We start from the raw sequence: 19051 nt of genomic DNA, 5'->3' as shown, positions 1-19051 counted from the left end.
GAGGCAAACGCAAAGTCAAAACTCAAAAGAAAACTGTACTGAAGCCACATATGTTCGCTACACATCCAAAGATCCAATGCACACCAAAGGCCGCTAGTTTAATAACGTAAATAAAAAAAAGTAAAATAAAATAAAAAATAAACAAGGGAGAGGAAGAAAGATTCGCTTTGGCCGGGCGCGAATTAACGATGTTCGTAAAGAATAAGGAGAGAAACGGCGTTTTTTCTTTTTCTTTTTCTATTTATAAGAAGCAGTTATTTTGCGAAACGTTAAAGAAGCTACGTTAAGGGTATCGCAAAATGTCGAAAGATTACTAAACTCGCTTCTGCAGACCCGATCTTTCAACTGGAACGCACATAAACGAATAGATCGATTAGTTGATCAATGTTTGATCGCGAGCACAATAAGACCGAGATGTTTAAATTAATTGTCAATCATCGAATAGTATTAACGCGTTCAACTCGCAGTAGATCATTTATGCTAAGAAGCAATCTACACGAATAGTTTAAATTCTATCACCACGAATACAACAATTATTTGAACAAGTTATATCAAGAGAAGGAATTTATACAATTTTTTCCATTTTATCCTCTACTCGAAATTTACTTGAAAATTTACTTTGCGACATTATGCGTAATTATACGTAATTACTTTACGTAATTATAAACTCACGAAAAAAATAACAACTCAGAGGCTCGGAAGAAGAGTGTTGCAAGCGATAAAACGTAATTCGTGGAAGGTATAGGTAAATTTATGTACAAAAATTTACGCTCGTCCAAAGATAACGATATCTTGCTACACGTGGCTAATTATAAGGACTTGGAAATTCATAAAAAAAAAAAAGAAAATATCTCCAGCGACTATTTATGTTATCTGTAGAAGAAGCGCACTTATTCCACTTTTCCTCAAAACCCCTCGATCATTTCAGCAACTTTTCGCATTTCATCGAACAAAGTTGAAATTGAAATTTACAGGAGCGTAACTTCGCAAAAATTACGTTAATATTACTGTCGTATTGAACACGTTAATCTACGGCTACGCCATCAGAATGATTTGCCATTAACTGGAACGAAATTTCGAAGGAAAATTCGACGAACCGCAACTATTTCGCATTAAAATTAACAATTTCATCGAGGAAATTAATATTCGCGATTGGCCTTCGGAGGCTTCCTTCCGCGTTTCCATCGATTTCGTCGGCGTCGGCGTAAAACTTACCGCGAAAATAGTTTTGCTTCATGCAACGAGAGCAATCGGCATATGAGAGAAAAATAGTAGGTATGTAATAAGGAGCTACGCGTTTAGATATCCATTTGGCTCACTGTGAAAAAGCATTACAATACTAAATGTACGTTACACGATACAACAATGGCAGTGTGATTAATATTGATTACTTCGAATGAGCTAAAGCTTACGGCACCATCACCCTGTAGAATGAAGAGGAAACAACGTGTCTCAGCACCCATCGTATTTATGCTTGAAACATCAACAAACAAACAACTACAGCTTTTCTTTCTTAACGAACTAAGATACAGCAGCCTTAAAAAAAAAAAAAATGTCACATCAGGCATATACATAAATACAATGCGACAAATATTTTTTGTTACTTCAATTTATTTTACTTTATGTTATTTTACTCGTCTTTTTTGCATTTCGTTTCGTTTGGACAAATATTTTAATTGAAAGCATTTTCGTAAAGCTTCCTCTATATAACGATTTTTTTTTTTTTTTTTATTAAAAATCAACCCATATTTTTCTAGATATAGCAACAGAATTGCGTAATAAATTGATAGAAAATGATATTATGGTTAAAGAGACGTCACTTGTCAAGTAAATAATGAAAAAAAGATCGTTCAAAAAATATTTGCTTTTTGCTTACAATTTTCTTTTTTCTTTCCTTTTCTTTTCTTTTCTTCTCCCGTATATGCTCTAAGTCGTGTCTCTACAATGAGATAAAGATATCAAGTGAAAGTATTGCAGGTTCCCAATTTTTGAAAACGATGACCACGATCAAACATTCTATTGTTATTCTAAATATATACAATAGCACGTTTTTGTACTACACGAATTTATTTTTCAAACAGTTGTAAAATATTCGTAATTGAATATTCCTTTGATCGTAAGAAAATTTGAAAAAGTCCTAAAATTTTGAAAGGGAGAAATATAATTTACAAAAAATTTCATTCTTTTATCGAGTAGTCACTGTCGGAAATTAAACGAATCTTCGCGATTATTTGAATTTGATATCTTCATATTTTTGCGTTGCGTTAGTCAGTCGCGAACAACGAGAAATATTTGCGTGGTTACTTGCAATTAATACGATTTAAGAGAATAAACGTTAGTTCTATGCATAGAAATTATACGACGTTTGATCGTAAGAAACGTTAACGCGTTTGATTCGAAAATTTCCAGTCGTTTCTCAAAACTAATTCTCTCGTTTTACTAACGACGATATTAGTCAAACTGACAGAGTTATGCAAAGAAGTAAATGTCGCATTTCCTAGTCTCGTAAATTGTCACTGAGTGTAAAACTTGAAACAAGATGCGCCAATGAATAACGTGGATAAAGCGATATTTTGCTGTCTTTTGAACGTGCACAGGAAAACGATATACCAGGCTCGTCGTGATTAATAACCATCGATATTCCAATTTATTGATCCTTCTGCACAGATACTTTTTAATTTTCGATATCTCGCTAGCGTAACTAATCGCTCGTTATTCTTATTATTTTCCTATCTAAAAATTAATTAACCTTGTTTCTTACGTGTACATCTATGTCGTTAGATATAATCGATTACGATAAGATGGCTAAAAATTGTAAGAACTCTTGGCAAATGACAGACGTATGTTTTTCTACTTTCAATGTTCGCTAGTACGTAATATAATTTCATTTGAGTTCGATTGAAATATTACAAACAGATATTGAACTCTGGCTAAATTATAGACGGAACAGAAATGTATGTACAAAGAAATATGAAATACCAATTTTCCTCTGATTACCCAATTAACGTATGCCTCGATTACCTCTGCATCTCTAGATACAGTGGCAACGGAGTAAAGAATAATTAAACGAAACTATAAAAAGGAAGTTAAAAAAAACGCGGATGATCACCGTCTGACAAGACGAACAAGCTGGCTTGGTGTACCCTTTGTACGTCCACGCAACTATCAATCGTACAAAGTCGATATAACCGTGTATGCACGCGAAACAGTGGAAAACAAAGAGTCTGTTCAACGAAAGATAAGATATCCGCTCTCGTTTCGTCGGAACTTGGTAGAAAGTAAAAATGTCAAAACAACTTGAAAAGAAAGAAAAGAAGAAAAGGAGTAGAGACGCGAAGACTACCTTGAAAAATACTGTTTCGTGATGCAAAAGATAAATCTCGCTATACACTGCGTAGCTGGTGAGCGCGTCAACGATCTATACAAATATGCAGACGTTATCCTAACGTTACGAACGTATTTACGACTACTACAGTGAAATATGTAAATAAATGTAAATAACGTTCAAAGTGACACATGCAAAAAGAGAGCGCTAAAATACCCCCTACAAGTTTTACGCTCAGTGCGTAGAGAAATAAAAAAAAAAAAGTACTCGTTAAACATGTCGTGCACATAAGTTCTGAAGCCAAGCGAAGAAGGGAAGACATAGCATACAAAATCAAATGGGAAATAAATGAAAAAAAATTGTATGTATAAAGAGAGAGATAAATAAATAAGTATATATGTATGTATATAATAAATATATAAATGTATACGTAAAAGTAATTGTCGGAAGGGTCTTACCCTGGAGGATGAGGGGGCACTTCCGGCACTCCCAATGGCCCAGCTCTTGGCAGGGCCATCGCTAACCACAGCCTCACCTAGTTAGGACATTGTAACAGTAGGCGTTACCAGCAATCTTTCATTAGAAATAATGCGTTTTCTTACAAGAAGCGGACGTATTCGTGTTCGTGTGTCGGACACATCTTTCGATCCTGTACATATTTATATGTAATAGGCACGTAACTATATCGTCCTCACGCACACGACAGACACGAGCTATAAAACAACTATCGTTCGATTTTTTCCCCGATTCGAATCGTTTACGAAAGAAAAGAATCGATTCTTTGTTTAGTCGAAAGGGACAATTGTATCGAAAGTGAAAGCCGGTACCCACTGTCTGATAGCGATTGATAGATTCGCGTCTCGATCGTGATACTGATGATGAGATATGATAGATACAACCGATGAAATTTGTATGGCGTTGAATCGTCGTGTTTCTGAATATGCTTTTCGACTCGTTCGCGAATAGATTTCGGAAAAGATTCTCGCGGATAGTATTACGCGATCAATTTCTTTGTTTCGTATAGAATTTTACGCAAGAATTTACGCACCGTGAAATTTTATGAACGTCAGTTCAGGATTTTCAGGGAAAATTCTTTTCTCAAGTTTTGCAACAAAAACATTAGATTTATAGAAAATATAATTAAGAAGAAACTGAGAACGGTAGACAATGTTAATTAAACGCGAAACTCTCGACGAAAAAGCAGTTCTATTGGTACCATTTACTGCTGAATCGTAATTTCTTCGCCCCTACAATTTTTAACGTTACATCTATACGTTTTCCTAATATTTTTTAATTTAATGGCAGCTATTAATACAGAGATGATACAGAGAACGAGTTATTCAATTTTTACAACAATATCGGGAATACGTGAAAAAATTAAACGAACGACTATTAAGAAAGTTGTTAAAAAGTGTAATTGAATGAAACGTGATATAAATGAAGCGAAACTTTATGTGAATATATGTAGGATCCCTGTAATACTTTTTCACAGCTTCCAGCACATTATACGCGCTATTTACAACGTACAGAAATAATTATAACGATCAAAGATCAATGAATATACTCCGTAGCGGAACGCGAAATCCAACTTTTTATCAATTTTGTTAATACATCGAGAAACCAATGAACATCATTAGCAATTAATATAATTCCCCCAGTTTTCGAAAAAAAAACAAAAATTTCCGAAAGAAAAAGAAATTAGGTGGAGAACTAATTTCTTTCCCGTTCCTTTTGTTACAAGCTGTTCGACTAAGCCTCTTGACTAACACACGACTTTCGAAAGAGAAAACGTATCTCTTCTTCCGACAGACGTACCTGCAGAAGACATTTCAAACGTCAGACCGAGTGCTTCGAGATCATCCTGAGATACTTGACCAGAAAGGTTGTTCTGAATATTGTTAGGTATCCTTTGTTGTTGCTGTTGTTGCGTTCGTGCGCCAACGATCGCTCTCAGTTCTTGCCTTACGAACTCCGAAGTGCTGCTAGCATTTCCTGTGACAAAACAAAACAGGACTCGTTAGATTTTTAAATACGGACACGCTAAACACGAACCACGATCCTCGTTTTCTTTTTATTCCCTCTTATCTTCTCTCTTTTTCTTTTCCTTTCTCTCGTGTAAACTGACAACTCGATAATTATAATCTTAATTACATCTTAGGTAGTTACTCATAGATCGTGTATTATTGTGCAAGCAATAACGTAAAAGTTAGTCAAAGGTACAGGATGATTGCTTTATTACAAAATGCGGTATTTACAATATTCCGTTGATATAAGTTCGAATAAATGACTTATTCCGAAACATGTCGATACCTGGCCCATCCTTTCCTGGATATTTATCATGATATTTCAAGCATAAGGATGTTGTTGGTGGAAGAAGAGATAGTAAAAAGAGAAAAAAAAATAATAAATAAAAGTGCTAGGAGACGAAGCTTCGTTCGCTACAGGAGCGCCGTACAAAAAGCTTTGAGTTTTCCTTTTTTTCTGTCTTCTTCTCCTCTTTCTTTTCTTTTCTTTTCTTTCTTTTTTTTGTTTTCTTTTTGGTTTTTGTTTCAAGATCACACGTATAAAATAGAGCTTCGAAAAACATTTAACGTAAATTATACTCGACGATGCTTAGTAACACTGCGTTTAGTGACACAATGATTAATCACAAAAGCTCGATGTACTGTACATGAGAATGCGTCGTTGTTAGTAATATCTTCTTAGTCTCGTTATTAAGATATACGTACGGTTCTGAAAACCGTGGACTCACACTTTTTTTTTTTTTTTTTATTGTACCGTACGGATGAAAGTTCAGTGGAAATTGGAGAATGATTAAAGCGACCAAGTGCTTTTAGTTTTTCGTACATTTCATTCGCGCGCAATTTGATAAAAATATCGAACAAGCTTAAGTTTATCGATGATATTAACATTTTGTGGTAGTACTATTAACAATTGATACATGTGATTACAATCCTAAAAGATTACTTTTAAGACTAACAATAAGACTACTAAGACTATAAAAAAAATTCAAATAAAAATTAATAATGCGTTAATATGTAGGTATATTCGTAAATTATGAAAAAATTATGAAATAATTAAAATCATAGAATAGAAAAATTCGTTAATATCGATCGGAAGTGAAAACAAAATGGACTATATCGAACCAAAGCAAAGGAAAGAATCGTCCGCATTGATCATGCTCCAATTGTAAAATAACGCAACATATAACGAATGCTACAAACATATAAAAATAATTGATACGCACGAATAAAAATCACGAATGGATCGAAGATCGATGAAGAACATAAACAGGAGAGAAACGAAACAGCATGACATAACAAGCATACAAAATTAAATGTAGACAGTTGAGAATTATGAATAATGATTTTCTCGAGTCAGTATAAATTACACCGATATATGCAAAATTAATTCACTCGAATGTATGCTTCCACAGCGAAATACTTTCACAATCTTAATTAAAATTTATAGACTAAACGATAATGAAATTTTACATTCGAATTTCAACTAATGTCGAAAATTCATGAAAACAGTACTTTTAACGCTAAAGTAAATTTTTAATAAAAAAAAAAAAAAAAGAAAAAGCAAAGGAAACTCGCAAGCAATTCGCTTTTACATATTATCATTGTTTTCTTTTCTAATTTCATTGATACAAAAAATTCACTCTTACGATAGGAAGATAATAATACGTTTAATATATTAATATGATAATATATTAGTTGTAACACAAAATTCATATATGTGGTGCAAGTGATAGTGACGCTACTTTACGTGGTCCGGAAGTGCCGGAGGTAGTCACTAAATACATAGTGTAAATACGTTCTGAACCGGAAATGGGCAAATCAGCACTCAAAGAGCTATTTTCAATCGCTCTTTTAATCCTGGCTTAGCGTTCTTTTCTGATCTTTTTTTTAAAAGTATCATTTTCATTTAATCGTGCCAAATAACATTCCCAAGTTCAAATGACTTCTATGTACTTAAAGGGAAAAAATGAAATTTTTATAAAAATAATAAAAGATATATATGTTTCGGAATAATGAACAAAACAATACGATTCGAAATGCTATATGAGATGACAGGAGTCGTAACACCGGTTAACAGATTTATCTCATAAAAATTGTATTCTATTTTAATCAAATTAAACCATAATTCATTAGAATTGATTATTAAATCAATTTTATGTAAAATAAAATTACAACTACCGCTTCTATCGTTTACTATATTTTCACTATATTTTTATTAGTTGTCTTTTTCACTATGATTATCATTTTTTAGGTAACATACAGAATACCGTAACTTGTACATGGTTTGCCCGCTTCCGTTTCCGGTCCACCTTAAACAGTACGGTGATTTTAACGCATACGAGCCATACGAAAGGTACCTAAAAAGATATGATACAAAGGGTAGTCTTTCCTACTGACTTATCTACTATGTCATTACATATAAGTACATCAGTGTCTACAATCACCACAGGAAAGTGTAGTCTCTATATCGCTAAAAAGAGGTAGAGTGCAGAATCGAACATTATGTCTGTATCGCTGAAATTAGTGTGAGAAGGGGTGTATCGCGTAAACGGGGATGAATATGTACTATGTTACATCACGATTCTCGTAAAATACAGATGAATCGATTTACCCCAGAGACACGAGGCATTTTGTCACGTTTTTACAAAATGTACGTGTTTCGACAGACAAACATTTAACACAGTTCTTGGTACGGAAAAGTCTAACTATTTTGCGTCGTTAGGATCACATATGGATTGTTATTCACAGAATGAAAGGATCATCTAATGAGAACATGGTATCGTTGAAGTTAGTTTACAGTTATATAATGGTAGCTGTTTCCCTTATCACATTATCTTGAAAAAATTCGAATACGTCACTCGTATGAATATTTAATCTTTTATCTTCAAGCGCAAATACCGGGACTCAATTGAATAGAATTTTCTTCTAACACAGTATAAGTAGCGAGAAAGTAGAAAATAAACTCTTCGCGTCTTTCTGTTATTACAAAGTCGAACGATTAAAAAATATTCTCTTTCTAGTCATCTTTTGGACTATGAAGAAAATGCTCGATTATTAAATCTGTTAACGCGTAAGTATATTTAAATTTTTGTGAAGCTCGTGATTTACAAATCACGATTTTCTTCTCAAGTAACGTATGCGTATCTTCGAATGAAACTGAAGAAACAGAAAAAGGACAGGATCAGAGTGTTCTTTAATTCGTAAATCCATACTACAATGTAAACGAAGAATACATTCCATTGGTATGATTACGAAAATAGTCGGCTCTCAAACTATAAACAAAAGCACCATGCAACATTTAACGCTATTTCGATAGGATACGCTACTCTGCGTTGGCATCTCTTATGAGATACACGACAGGAACGATCGTCAGAAAAGAGACATGAAAAAGAATTATGACGATGGTCTGTTTCACTGATCAATCGAGAAAGCTCGAAACTGAGCAAGACACCAGGAAGTAGACAAAATTGAAAAAGGCAAAGAATCCTTCGAATCTCAAGAATCATAGGAATGCTATTAAACGACAGTGGTTCAGGCATATCTCTATCGTTGCAATTGCAATCTAACAAGCAAGAATGATGTCTCGATGATCTTGATGAATAAAGGCAAATGGAAATGCATGAGAGCAAAACAGTCGTTGAATTCGAGATGGAATGATCCGATTGATTCTAATCAAATCACGAGATATTTCACGGCATCTGATTAGCCACACAGCAAGCACCACTTCCCATATGAGACGTAAAAGAGGAAATATACAGGGCGTCTAAAAAGTGAAGGGGTACATTGAACGCATGAAAAAACGCTGCAGCTTATATGATCGTCGTATTTACAGTTGCTTAGGTAGATACATCGATGGGGTGGATGGTGAATAGAGAATGATGTGCTTTCCCACGTATCAACGAAATAAAAAAAAAAAAAGAAAAAAAGAACACAATATGTCTCATGCCTTTGTAGCCGATCTCGTGACACGAGGTATTTTAGATACAAAGAAGGGCGTATACGGAAGGGGGGGTGTGATGATGACGAAGTGATGGTCACATGACATTAAGTGGTCACATGACTTACCACCCAATTGGTGATTGACAGGATTACCGGGAGGCAAAGACCTGGCATCCTGCGTGTCCCCAGGCCCTGACGAATAGAGTGGAACAGACGTCCGATCGTAACAGAACTGATTGTTCTGCATGTCAGCAGTGTTGATAGTATTGGCGGTCGTGTGGTATATCATAGAAGAATGTTGTTGGTTGGAGAAGTGTTGTTGGGTATTCGTTACGTTGTGTTGATTGTGAGTCGGTGTTGCCGGGTTGCAACCCGAATGTGGATGACTAGGTGAAAGAAGAGGTTGTTCCTTACTCACTCCGCCGTAGTGCCGGGGCGAACCTACCCCACCTGCAACATCAAGCTTGTCTATCTCCTTGCTTCTTGTAATCTCATAGCAAAAGCGTTTATAGCGCTTCTAGCCAGCTTTCCTCCATGCTCCACTTTGAGATTGGAATACGTCTAATATAATATAATTTTGGTCAAGTTCTTCGTATTCTTCGTTTTATAATATGTAATCGTATGTAACAATACGGATATTAAATGCATGTTACTTTATACTATTGTACTTTATATGCACTATTTCCTCTTTTGTTTGGATTAACATAGAATTATGTTTAAACTCGATTAAATTTTTTTTGATATTTTGTCTCACAATCATAAATTATTGGTTATATCGGAAACATACTAGAAAAAATTGTTTGTAATATCGTTTTAGTTCCAAGAGAATGTTGGATGTATAATATATAATATATATTGTAAAATCAATGGAAAATGATACCGAAAAAACAAATGTATATTATTTCTTTCTAAAATTAGAACAAGTTGAAAAATACTGATGTAAAAAAATGTCTAATAACTATCTATACACATATCTATCTAATCTAAACGTACTTGTTCCGTTTCTGAACATACAACAGAGAAACACATATTGGAATCGGTTTTATACTTACCTATGTACGCGTCGACAAGATATATATATTTAGATCACACCTTCTGTTTCGTATTCGTATTATATATATTTATTCGCATAAATACTTAAGATTAATCACACTAATATAGAGTATTGAATATCTTTGACGATACCGACACGACGAACGAAATCACAACGCGATCACCGTCTTAGAGTCTTTCAACGCCTTGCACAGAATACGGGTTCAAGTTAATATATACATTCGCAATTACGCATTAAAGAGTACCTACAAACTTTCTTCTTTAAATGTACAATTCGTAAATACTAACAGTATAATTTTACGTATTACGATCACATAAAAAAAAAATATCACACAACCTATGGAATCGAAGATACACGATTTAAACGTAATAAATGCACCACTGCGTGATCAGTAGCAATAAATGAAAAAAAGTCTCATTATAAATATTCGTAATATATAATTACACCGTCAATGAAGAAGAATTCCGAACAGAATATCAACCTACCTGGCAACTGAGTCGTAGCTGAAGGTGTAGAAGTGGTCCGTTGCAACCGATATTGGGTCGAAGGATTTGGAGCACCAGGATTAGGGCCAGGTGGAAATTGGCTGGCTGTGGGGGACGTAGGTGGGGGAAAGGTTTCCGCAGGAAACGGAGACTGCCGAGCAGATGCTGGAGTCCCTGGCGACGGCATTGATCTCTGCTGTTGCTGCAACTGCTGCTGCGCGGTAGGTTGTTGCTGCGATCTCACCTGGTTAACGGTGAATAATCTCGGGGTATTACCATAGTTGCCCTTAATCACAAAACGTAAAAGAAAAATTAAATATTCGTGTCGTACGTAAACAAGGACGTAAATTATATAAACGGGGCGCGAAGTAAACAATGGAAATTATTCTAAGAAACGACGCGCACGCGCTCCTCTCGATAAAATAAAAACAAAACTTAAAAATACAAATGAAACTACGCAACAGGCATTTAGGACGCCTTGTCTAATTAAATGACTCTTGAAACGTACTTGCGTCACCCGTGGCGACAACGGCTGAGGGTGGGAAAATGACAAAATACCAGCCGGAGAGTGCGGCGAGAGTCGCGCTGCCACAGACACTTGTTGACCACTGTTAAAATTACTGTTTACGATAGGGCTAGAAACAAATGAAGAATGTGAGATACTTGCAGAATAATTATTAATTTTACTAATTATTAACTTACTGTTGTGGTAACGTTGAAGGATGAGAATACGAATGAGCAAGTCGATGACCGGAAGGCATCTGGACGGATCCCCCATAACCTGGAGACACTTGTGAATCTGGAACACTCGACCGCTGAGAACAATATAATTTATCAATTACGTGTAACAAGTTTGTGATTTTATGTAATGACTCAAGACTAACTCTGTAATTACCTGTAACGATACATTTGGCGCAACAGTATTGTTCAAAAGGTTATCGATATTGTGAATTCCGGTAGTAATTTGGTCCGTAGCTGTAGCATTGGAAGGAATGAGTAACTGCTGTTGCTGCTGTTGCTGCAGCAACCTCTGCTTCAACTGTTGCTGTTGTTGTTGCTGTATCATTTTCGTCCGTTGCTGTTGCATTTGTAATTGCTGCTGTTGCGTGAATTGAGCGGTCGTCTGCCTGACGCCCGGTTGCGTATTAAACCTCATCCTTGACTGTTGTTGATATATCGGTGGTGGCTGGTAACTATGACTCGTCGTTACAGGGGTGGTACCCAACTAAAATTATATCGTTCATAAATATTAATTATCACGACCATGTAATACCGTGTAACGAGTACACGCGACAAGTAATATCGATAGAGCTACCAGGACGGCCGATGTTAAAAGTAATATATACATATATTTAGTATATTACGATTATCGCAGACGCGTTATAAAAATACGCGCGAAAAGGATATCAACTTACTGCTGTAGAGTAAGCTGGAGGCGTGCCAGGAATTGTTATGGTGGAAGACGTTGGATTTACGGCAGTCTCGCATAACATCAACGACTTCTGTATCGCGTTAATCGCCATCTTCTCGTTCAACGCGTTGTTTTGCGGTGCTTCGATTGCATCTAGGAGATTTGCTATCGCAGACGAATCTATTAAATAAAAATTATTATCTATAATGATAATTACTTTCGCTGTCACACGCGAACAAATGGCACAAATAACCCCTGTGAGTGTATTAGTTTACTGCTAACGAGTATCTCTCGAACGAAGCATCATTAAAAGAAAGCAAAATCACAAGGTTTATAATTATGCCGTGACAGCGAAGGTATACAGTTATATATCTAAAATATATTAAACATAAAGGAGTGAAAGACGAGTATATATTAGACACAGTTCATGCGTTTAACGGCAGTAATAATTAATTGTATACCTGTGATAGCTTCATCCGGCACGAACTCGATAACTTGATCTAAGATATCGGAAAGATCAGGATCTGATGACTGGTTATCCCAACCACTGGGATCGGTGCTCGTTTGCCGATACTCCCCGCTGCCCGTAAATTCCGAATCTATTTGACCAATTTGAGGTCTTTGTTGCTATAAACAGGTAACAAGTCTCGTAATTATTTATTCAATTATTCTGTAATTAGACAAAAACCAATATTTTAACAAAAGAGTATAATAAACGATCGAATAATTTTATAATATAAGGAACTGAATATTACCTGACTTAGCATATGAGTGAGGTAGGTATTGGTTGTTTGGCGAGGTAGTTGTCTCGACTGGCTTTGGAGAGGAGTACGTGCGGAAGTAGCGGTAGTCGTAATCGTATTATTGCCACCAACCGACTGCAAGCTGCCACCTGTCCAAGGTTGCTGCTGCTGCTGCTGTTGCTGCTGTTGTTGTTGCTGCTGCTGCTGCTGTTGTTGTTGCTGCTGTTGTTGCTGCTGCTGCTGCTGCTGCTGCTGTTGTTGTGGCTGGGATTGCGGTTGTTGCGACTGTTGCTGTTGCTGTTGGGATTTTAACCCTATGCGAAGCAGCTTGTCCTTACACAAGAGATGACAATATCAATAAATTACATTTATGATAATAAATTATAATAAATTAATAATAATTAATAAATTATAATAAATTAATAATAATTAATTAATAATAAATTATAAGTGTCTTGTTCACTTCGCAAAGATTAAATGCACGATAGAACTACTTATAAAAATTTTGTGAAATTTGAAAATATTGGCGAATTAACATCAGACTTGGATCATTTTCTAGATAGGCAACTATTTTACTAAGTAAATTATATAATAATGTATAATAAAAAATACATTCTTTCGAACCTAATAAAATTATCACGATCAGTATAATCAGAAAACTAACACTTCATAAAATTAGAAAATATTTAATTACCTGCGGGGTAGCCGATATCACAGATGCAGGTATTGGTGGGATAGTGGTTGGCTGAGGAGGTTGCTTGGCCAACAACGAAGCCAACATCTTGTTCCTCTCCCAGAGCTTGCTGGTCGCGTTAGTGGACGTGCCAGAAGAAGACACTTGATGCGATCCATCCATGGGCCGTTTCGCGGCTATGTTCACGTCACCATCTTCGCCAGGTCTCTTCTGACCGACTTGAGTGGAACCACCGTGTCCGACATTGTCGCTTGATTGAGACGGCGATGGTGTCGTGTTCCGAAATCCAAGACTTCGCAACAGAGAATCCTCTTCCCGAGTTTGTGATTTACACTATTCGAATTACTTTTTATTAATCAAACTGACACAACATTATCAATTTTTCAATCTTAAACTTTAACATTTTTTATGTAAAAAGACTCTATAGAAAAGAACCGATGAATTAAAACACCATTATATCGTATAGAATGCAAACGAATAATTTTAAATTGGAATAATTTTGTACATACATATCCATATAGTATCAAACTATATGGAGGCTAAGCTTATCGCTACCTACCTGTTGTTCTTGTACTTTTCTCTCGTCATCTTGGTCTTTCAGAAGCTGTTGCAAAAGTTCGTTCCTCTTCTTTAAGCCAATGCGAGCCTCTTCATCTTCATCGTCGTTCTTTTCGTTTAATAGCTTCAAAAGAAGAGATTACACGAAATAAAATAGTTATACAAAACAAAGTACAATTACTATATAATAGAATATTGCGATCAACCAATAGCTGCCACCCTATATACTATAACATTTTGATAAAATTACAGATATAATACAGCGTCCATCGACAATATATTATTTAATATATTAACGACTCAATCAGCGAGAAGTGAATTGCTACTTATAAAAGAAAATAGATATATTGGTTGATCACGTCCACTACAAAAGCTAGGGAAACGATAAGGAATTTAAAAACAAAAAAGAGAAAGAAGAAAAAGAAGATAATGCGAAGCAGTTGGAAGCAGTCCGATTGGCACCAGTCCGATACCAGTTGGAATTTCTGGATGCCAATGATCAGCTTGTTTACCTGTAGCAGCATATTATTTCCAAGCGAAGATTTCGAATGCTCCATGCTCGGTTTCGGCATGTTGCTAGGACTCGTGCGCACTTTGTTATTATGCTCGGGATGAAAATCGTCCTCGTCTTGCTGATTCAACAAGATCTTCAATATTCTATGTTTATTTTCTCTCTCCGAATCGTTATTCGCATTGTCCTGACTGTCCTCACTAGCACTAGCCCCCTTGGTCAACAAGTTTCTTAGTCTACCAGACTCGGTGGACACAACACTGTTCTGAGTTTCGATAACGGTCCCGGTGGAGCCAGTTTGGCCAGCCGCGGCTGCGGCTGCGGCTGCGGCTGCAACGGCCGCAGTTCCAGTGACGGAGGTCGCGTTGTTTCTCGCGTTGCTCGCCTCCATGGCAGATTGGTTGGTCGTCGAACATCCGGTCTTCCCTTCATCCTGTCTCTTGGGCGTCAATCCGGCGGCTCCGTTGGCACTAACACTACTAGTAGCGCTGTTGGTCAAGGAGGACGTCTGTGATTCCTGAAGCGGACTGAAGGGGAACGAATTACTGAAGGTGTGAGCTGCGTTGCCTGAAGTTGGGCTGAACGCGCGTAGGGGACTGCAGTGAGGCGCCACCGCCGAGTTAGAGGAGAACGTTCCCTGGGGACTCGGAGATGTCGGGGCTGGCTGGGAAGATGGTCGTGAATTTGGTGGCCCGCTCGCTCTCGATTCGGGCCTATCTGCCCACCCGCTGTTACTATCCAAGTCCCATGTGGAACTGGGGAAGAGCTCGAATTCCAAGTCCATGTTCCCCGAAAAGTGGTTGAACGGATTACTGGTACTCAGCGACGGCAGGGGGTTGCAAGACTCGGCCGCGCTAAACACTATCGAGTTTGACGATGTCGCGGCGGTACCGGTGTGCGACGACGTACCCGCCAACCCCCGACTACTGATACCACTCACTTGACCGTTTAGATGCGCCACGGACATCAGCGGGCCACCCACGTTATTGTTATTGTTACCATTATTATTATTACTATTATTCGCACAACGGTTACTAGAGTGTCCAGAGCACACTTTGTTGTTGGAAAGCTGACCACCCTCGATAGGCGTTAAGTCATTGTCCCTATCATGGACAAGAAACAAAACAACACATGTATTTGGCAGTTACCATAAAAAACACTTTTTTTCGGTTTAGTCTAACACTAAGCATTACTATGTACTATGTAACGGGTTGCGTTGAACGCGGTGAACAGTGCTCGGCCAGGTAATATCTCTTGCGTTTACCGGTTTCAAGCTCCCGAAACAACGTCAATGCGATTCAAAGAGAACGAACAGATATGCGCTTTATCCCTTCGAATGAGAAGACTGAAATGATGGATCAATCGTATTAAGCCGATAGGGATTGTTGTTAAATAGCACTCGAGCAGAGGATTTTAAGCGTGTAAAAATGATGTTCTTCGCGTCACGCGCACTGTTTACCGAGAAACCTTCGGCATCAATCGTGCTACCTTGATACCCTAATTTAAGTTGCATAAGCGTAAGTAAGACTTGCCACATTCCACCATGATAATCGTAAATCTTACTTTCGCTAACTACTTGCAGCCTGAACGCGTTAGGTGAGAGCAAAACTCTTTACCAACTTCCATGATCTTTCTCGATGAAGCTGGACTACCAAGTAATACGATAAGTAAGAAATTACCAATCTTCGAGTTTCCAATCTCTTTCTTTCTTTTAATTTGATATTCTACGCTCTCTTCGTCGAATAAAATCGAAATATTTCCATATTAATAAAATTCTTTCGTTATTTCTTTTGAATAATTTAAATAGAATCTTCTCAACCGAAGAACCAAGAAGTTCAACTGATCGCGAATGTCTTGCAATCACCGTTTGTCCCGACAAATATAAAAACGTCACGAAATTCGTAAATCGAGAATGAAATGGCAAGGATCGTGTGAGAGAAGTTGTTTAAACTTTCAATTGCACAATCTCAGCAATAAACGTTGTACCGTATCACTTCTAACCTTTGCCATTCCCGCTCCGATGACAATATACGAAGAATGTGATTGCGTGGAGACGAACATTGCGAAGAAGAGTGATTCGTGAGTGATGAGATAACGATTAAGACCAGCGTGTGTGATACATAGTAGTTGTTAGCAAACAAAGTGTTAGAAAGCGATATATAAAAGCGATAAACGAAATCGTAATCGTAAAACGTCACAATGGGGGAGGGGAATAAATTGTTTTCAATTTCAAGAGTGGCCAGATCTCCAACACCGAGAAAACATACCCCGTGTATTGCGAAACATGCAAGACTCTCATAAAAACCTAAAAAAAAAAATCACTACCGAAAAACCTGTAGAAAACTTTTGAAGAAAAAAAAAGCTACAATAAATTTCGAATTGAAACGAATCGCGTTATTTCGTGGGAATACGTACTAACAAATTCCGTTTAATTTTTCTACTTCTTTTTCTTATCCGTCTTTTTTTTCTGACTTTGCCTTCGAATTAGCCCGAGAATGTTATTGAAGCAATAGCCATAAGATAAACACGGAGAAGTTAGGCAAATAGAATATATTAGCGGAAACCTAACGCAGCGGGAAGTTCATAGGTAGAATATGCCGTGTAGATATAGTCACCCTTGCCTCTGTATTCCAATAGAACAGTAGTAAAGCGATATGAGGGACCGATAAGTTAACTTAATTATCCAGCAGAACGTCGATTACCGAAAAGTTTTGACGACTCTAATTATACGACGATTAAACAAACAATCGGGTAATAGAAAATAGACTGATCGTACAATTATTCGTTACTTTTTGCTGGTCGTAACTGAGTTATTCGCGATCTCGTAATTTGTAATAATCGATATTCTACTGGTTTATTCTCCTGTATCTTCTCGCAATCCTAATGTTTAATAGTTGTACAACTACTCTTAATTCGATACCACTGAATACCATAGCATTCCAACTTACAAGATTGTAATTAGTTCTGTTCAAGTAATCGAATAAGAACAATCTGTACGCGTTTTAACTCCATTTTCCAGATGCTTTGGATTTTAGGTTTTCATACTTTGGTAGTCAATGTACATAATAAGACATTCAAGCTCAGATTAATCGTTATCTAAAATATTCATTTCACGGAGATTTAATGAAGTGTCACATTTTAGAAAAGAAATTTAGAACCATTTATGAAAGTAATACATTTGTAAGATAGAAGGTTTATAAAGACAATGACTAATCCGATTCTACTAATCCGAAAACTACTAATCTGAGAAAATTAGTCTTGAAGATGTTTTACGACTAAAACGTATGTTACATATAAGAAGGGAATATACGTGAGATGGTTCAACTTACCCAATGATGGTATTGGTGGCCATAATGAAGTCGGCAACAAGTGTGTTCATCACATTTGCTTTGAAAAGCTTTGACTTTGTTTGAATATTAAGGAACTTATCAGGACTAACGCGTAGTCGGTACACGCCACTGGTACTCTCACCGACTTGAAGCGTATCGTTCAAATGTGCAGTTAGCTTACTGAGATCATGAGGGTGGCACAGGTCCTTTATCGTCGTGCCAATTAGCTCCTGCAATAAAACGTTACAAATAATTATAATCAATGCACTACTTTACAAACGAGGTAAGACGTTTGTTAACGTTAATACGATAAATCATATAAGATTATCATACTTTCAGAAAATTGCAAATGAATAACAACAACTCCAAAGAGAAACAAATATCCAGATTCTTCGACTTCAACTACATTAAACAACTATAAAATCAATCCTTCGTAAGCCTCAAGAATAACGTAGACGTAATGTCTAGCATTTGAAAGAAATAGCCAGTTCCAAAGCAAATATATCAGAAATCTGTGGCATCCTCTTTACCTTGCTTAGGTACTCGGAGTAAGGAGACGATAACCAGATAACATCAACCGCGATAATCTTCCCCGTAGTGTCCAACTTAACGGTGAACTGTTCGATGGGCGTACCAATGGGCTTCTCGTTTGGGGGTATCCTGCGAGCCACGCACATTACGCAAGGACCGTTGTCTGAAGATTCAGACGATACGTCACCGCTCTCCAGACGATCACTATTATTTGGCAAAAGAGCTGAACAGATTTGCATAGACTCGTATTTTGATACTCGTTGCTGCTTCTCCTCCATAGTCTCTTCTTTATCATCGGGAGGCTTCACCAAGAAGCGGCAATTGAAGGTACGGTTCCTTTGGGGCGGCTGCTCGTTCATCCAGGCTGAATTACAAACCAAACTTGTCTTTAAATGTGACAAATCAGTTATCTCATATATCATATCATTTTAACTCATCGTAACTCTT

At 36.9% G+C, this 19051-nt stretch overlaps 1 protein-coding gene across 8 annotated transcripts in view; it reads right to left on the bottom strand.

Annotated features, from left to right (window-relative positions):
• Nucleotides 1–19051, bottom strand: part of LOC117163436 (uncharacterized) — a 129465-nt gene that overhangs the window by 4730 nt on the left and 105684 nt on the right. For 3 of the 8 annotated variants that reach the window (XM_033345692.2, XM_033345693.2, XM_033345694.2), the window contains 15 exons: nt 18604–18968; nt 18074–18303; nt 14746–15847; nt 14235–14357; nt 13676–14008; nt 12994–13314; nt 12700–12865; nt 12243–12418; nt 11723–12052; nt 11530–11642; nt 11336–11462; nt 10828–11113; nt 9415–9738; nt 5141–5317; nt 3784–3860 (listed from right to left, as the gene is read on the bottom strand). In XM_033345692.2, coding sequence (XP_033201583.2) covers nt 3784–3860; nt 5141–5317; nt 9415–9738; nt 10828–11113; nt 11336–11462; nt 11530–11642; nt 11723–12052; nt 12243–12418; nt 12700–12865; nt 12994–13314; nt 13676–14008; nt 14235–14357; nt 14746–15847; nt 18074–18303; nt 18604–18968 — 4250 coding nt within the window. The remainder of the gene's footprint in view (nt 1–3783; nt 3861–5140; nt 5318–9414; nt 9739–10827; nt 11114–11335; nt 11463–11529; nt 11643–11722; nt 12053–12242; nt 12419–12699; nt 12866–12993; nt 13315–13675; nt 14009–14234; nt 14358–14745; nt 15848–18073; nt 18304–18603; nt 18969–19051) is intronic. The other 5 variants (XM_033345695.2, XM_033345700.2, XM_033345698.2 and 2 more) reach the window with 5 other exon arrangements.

Source organism: Bombus vancouverensis, chromosome 10 (genome assembly GCF_051014615.1).
Source record: "Bombus vancouverensis nearcticus chromosome 10, iyBomVanc1_principal, whole genome shotgun sequence".
In the NCBI taxonomy this organism is placed as follows: Eukaryota; Metazoa; Arthropoda; class Insecta; order Hymenoptera; family Apidae; genus Bombus; species Bombus vancouverensis.
This window is presented reverse-complemented; position numbering and strand designations above follow the sequence as displayed.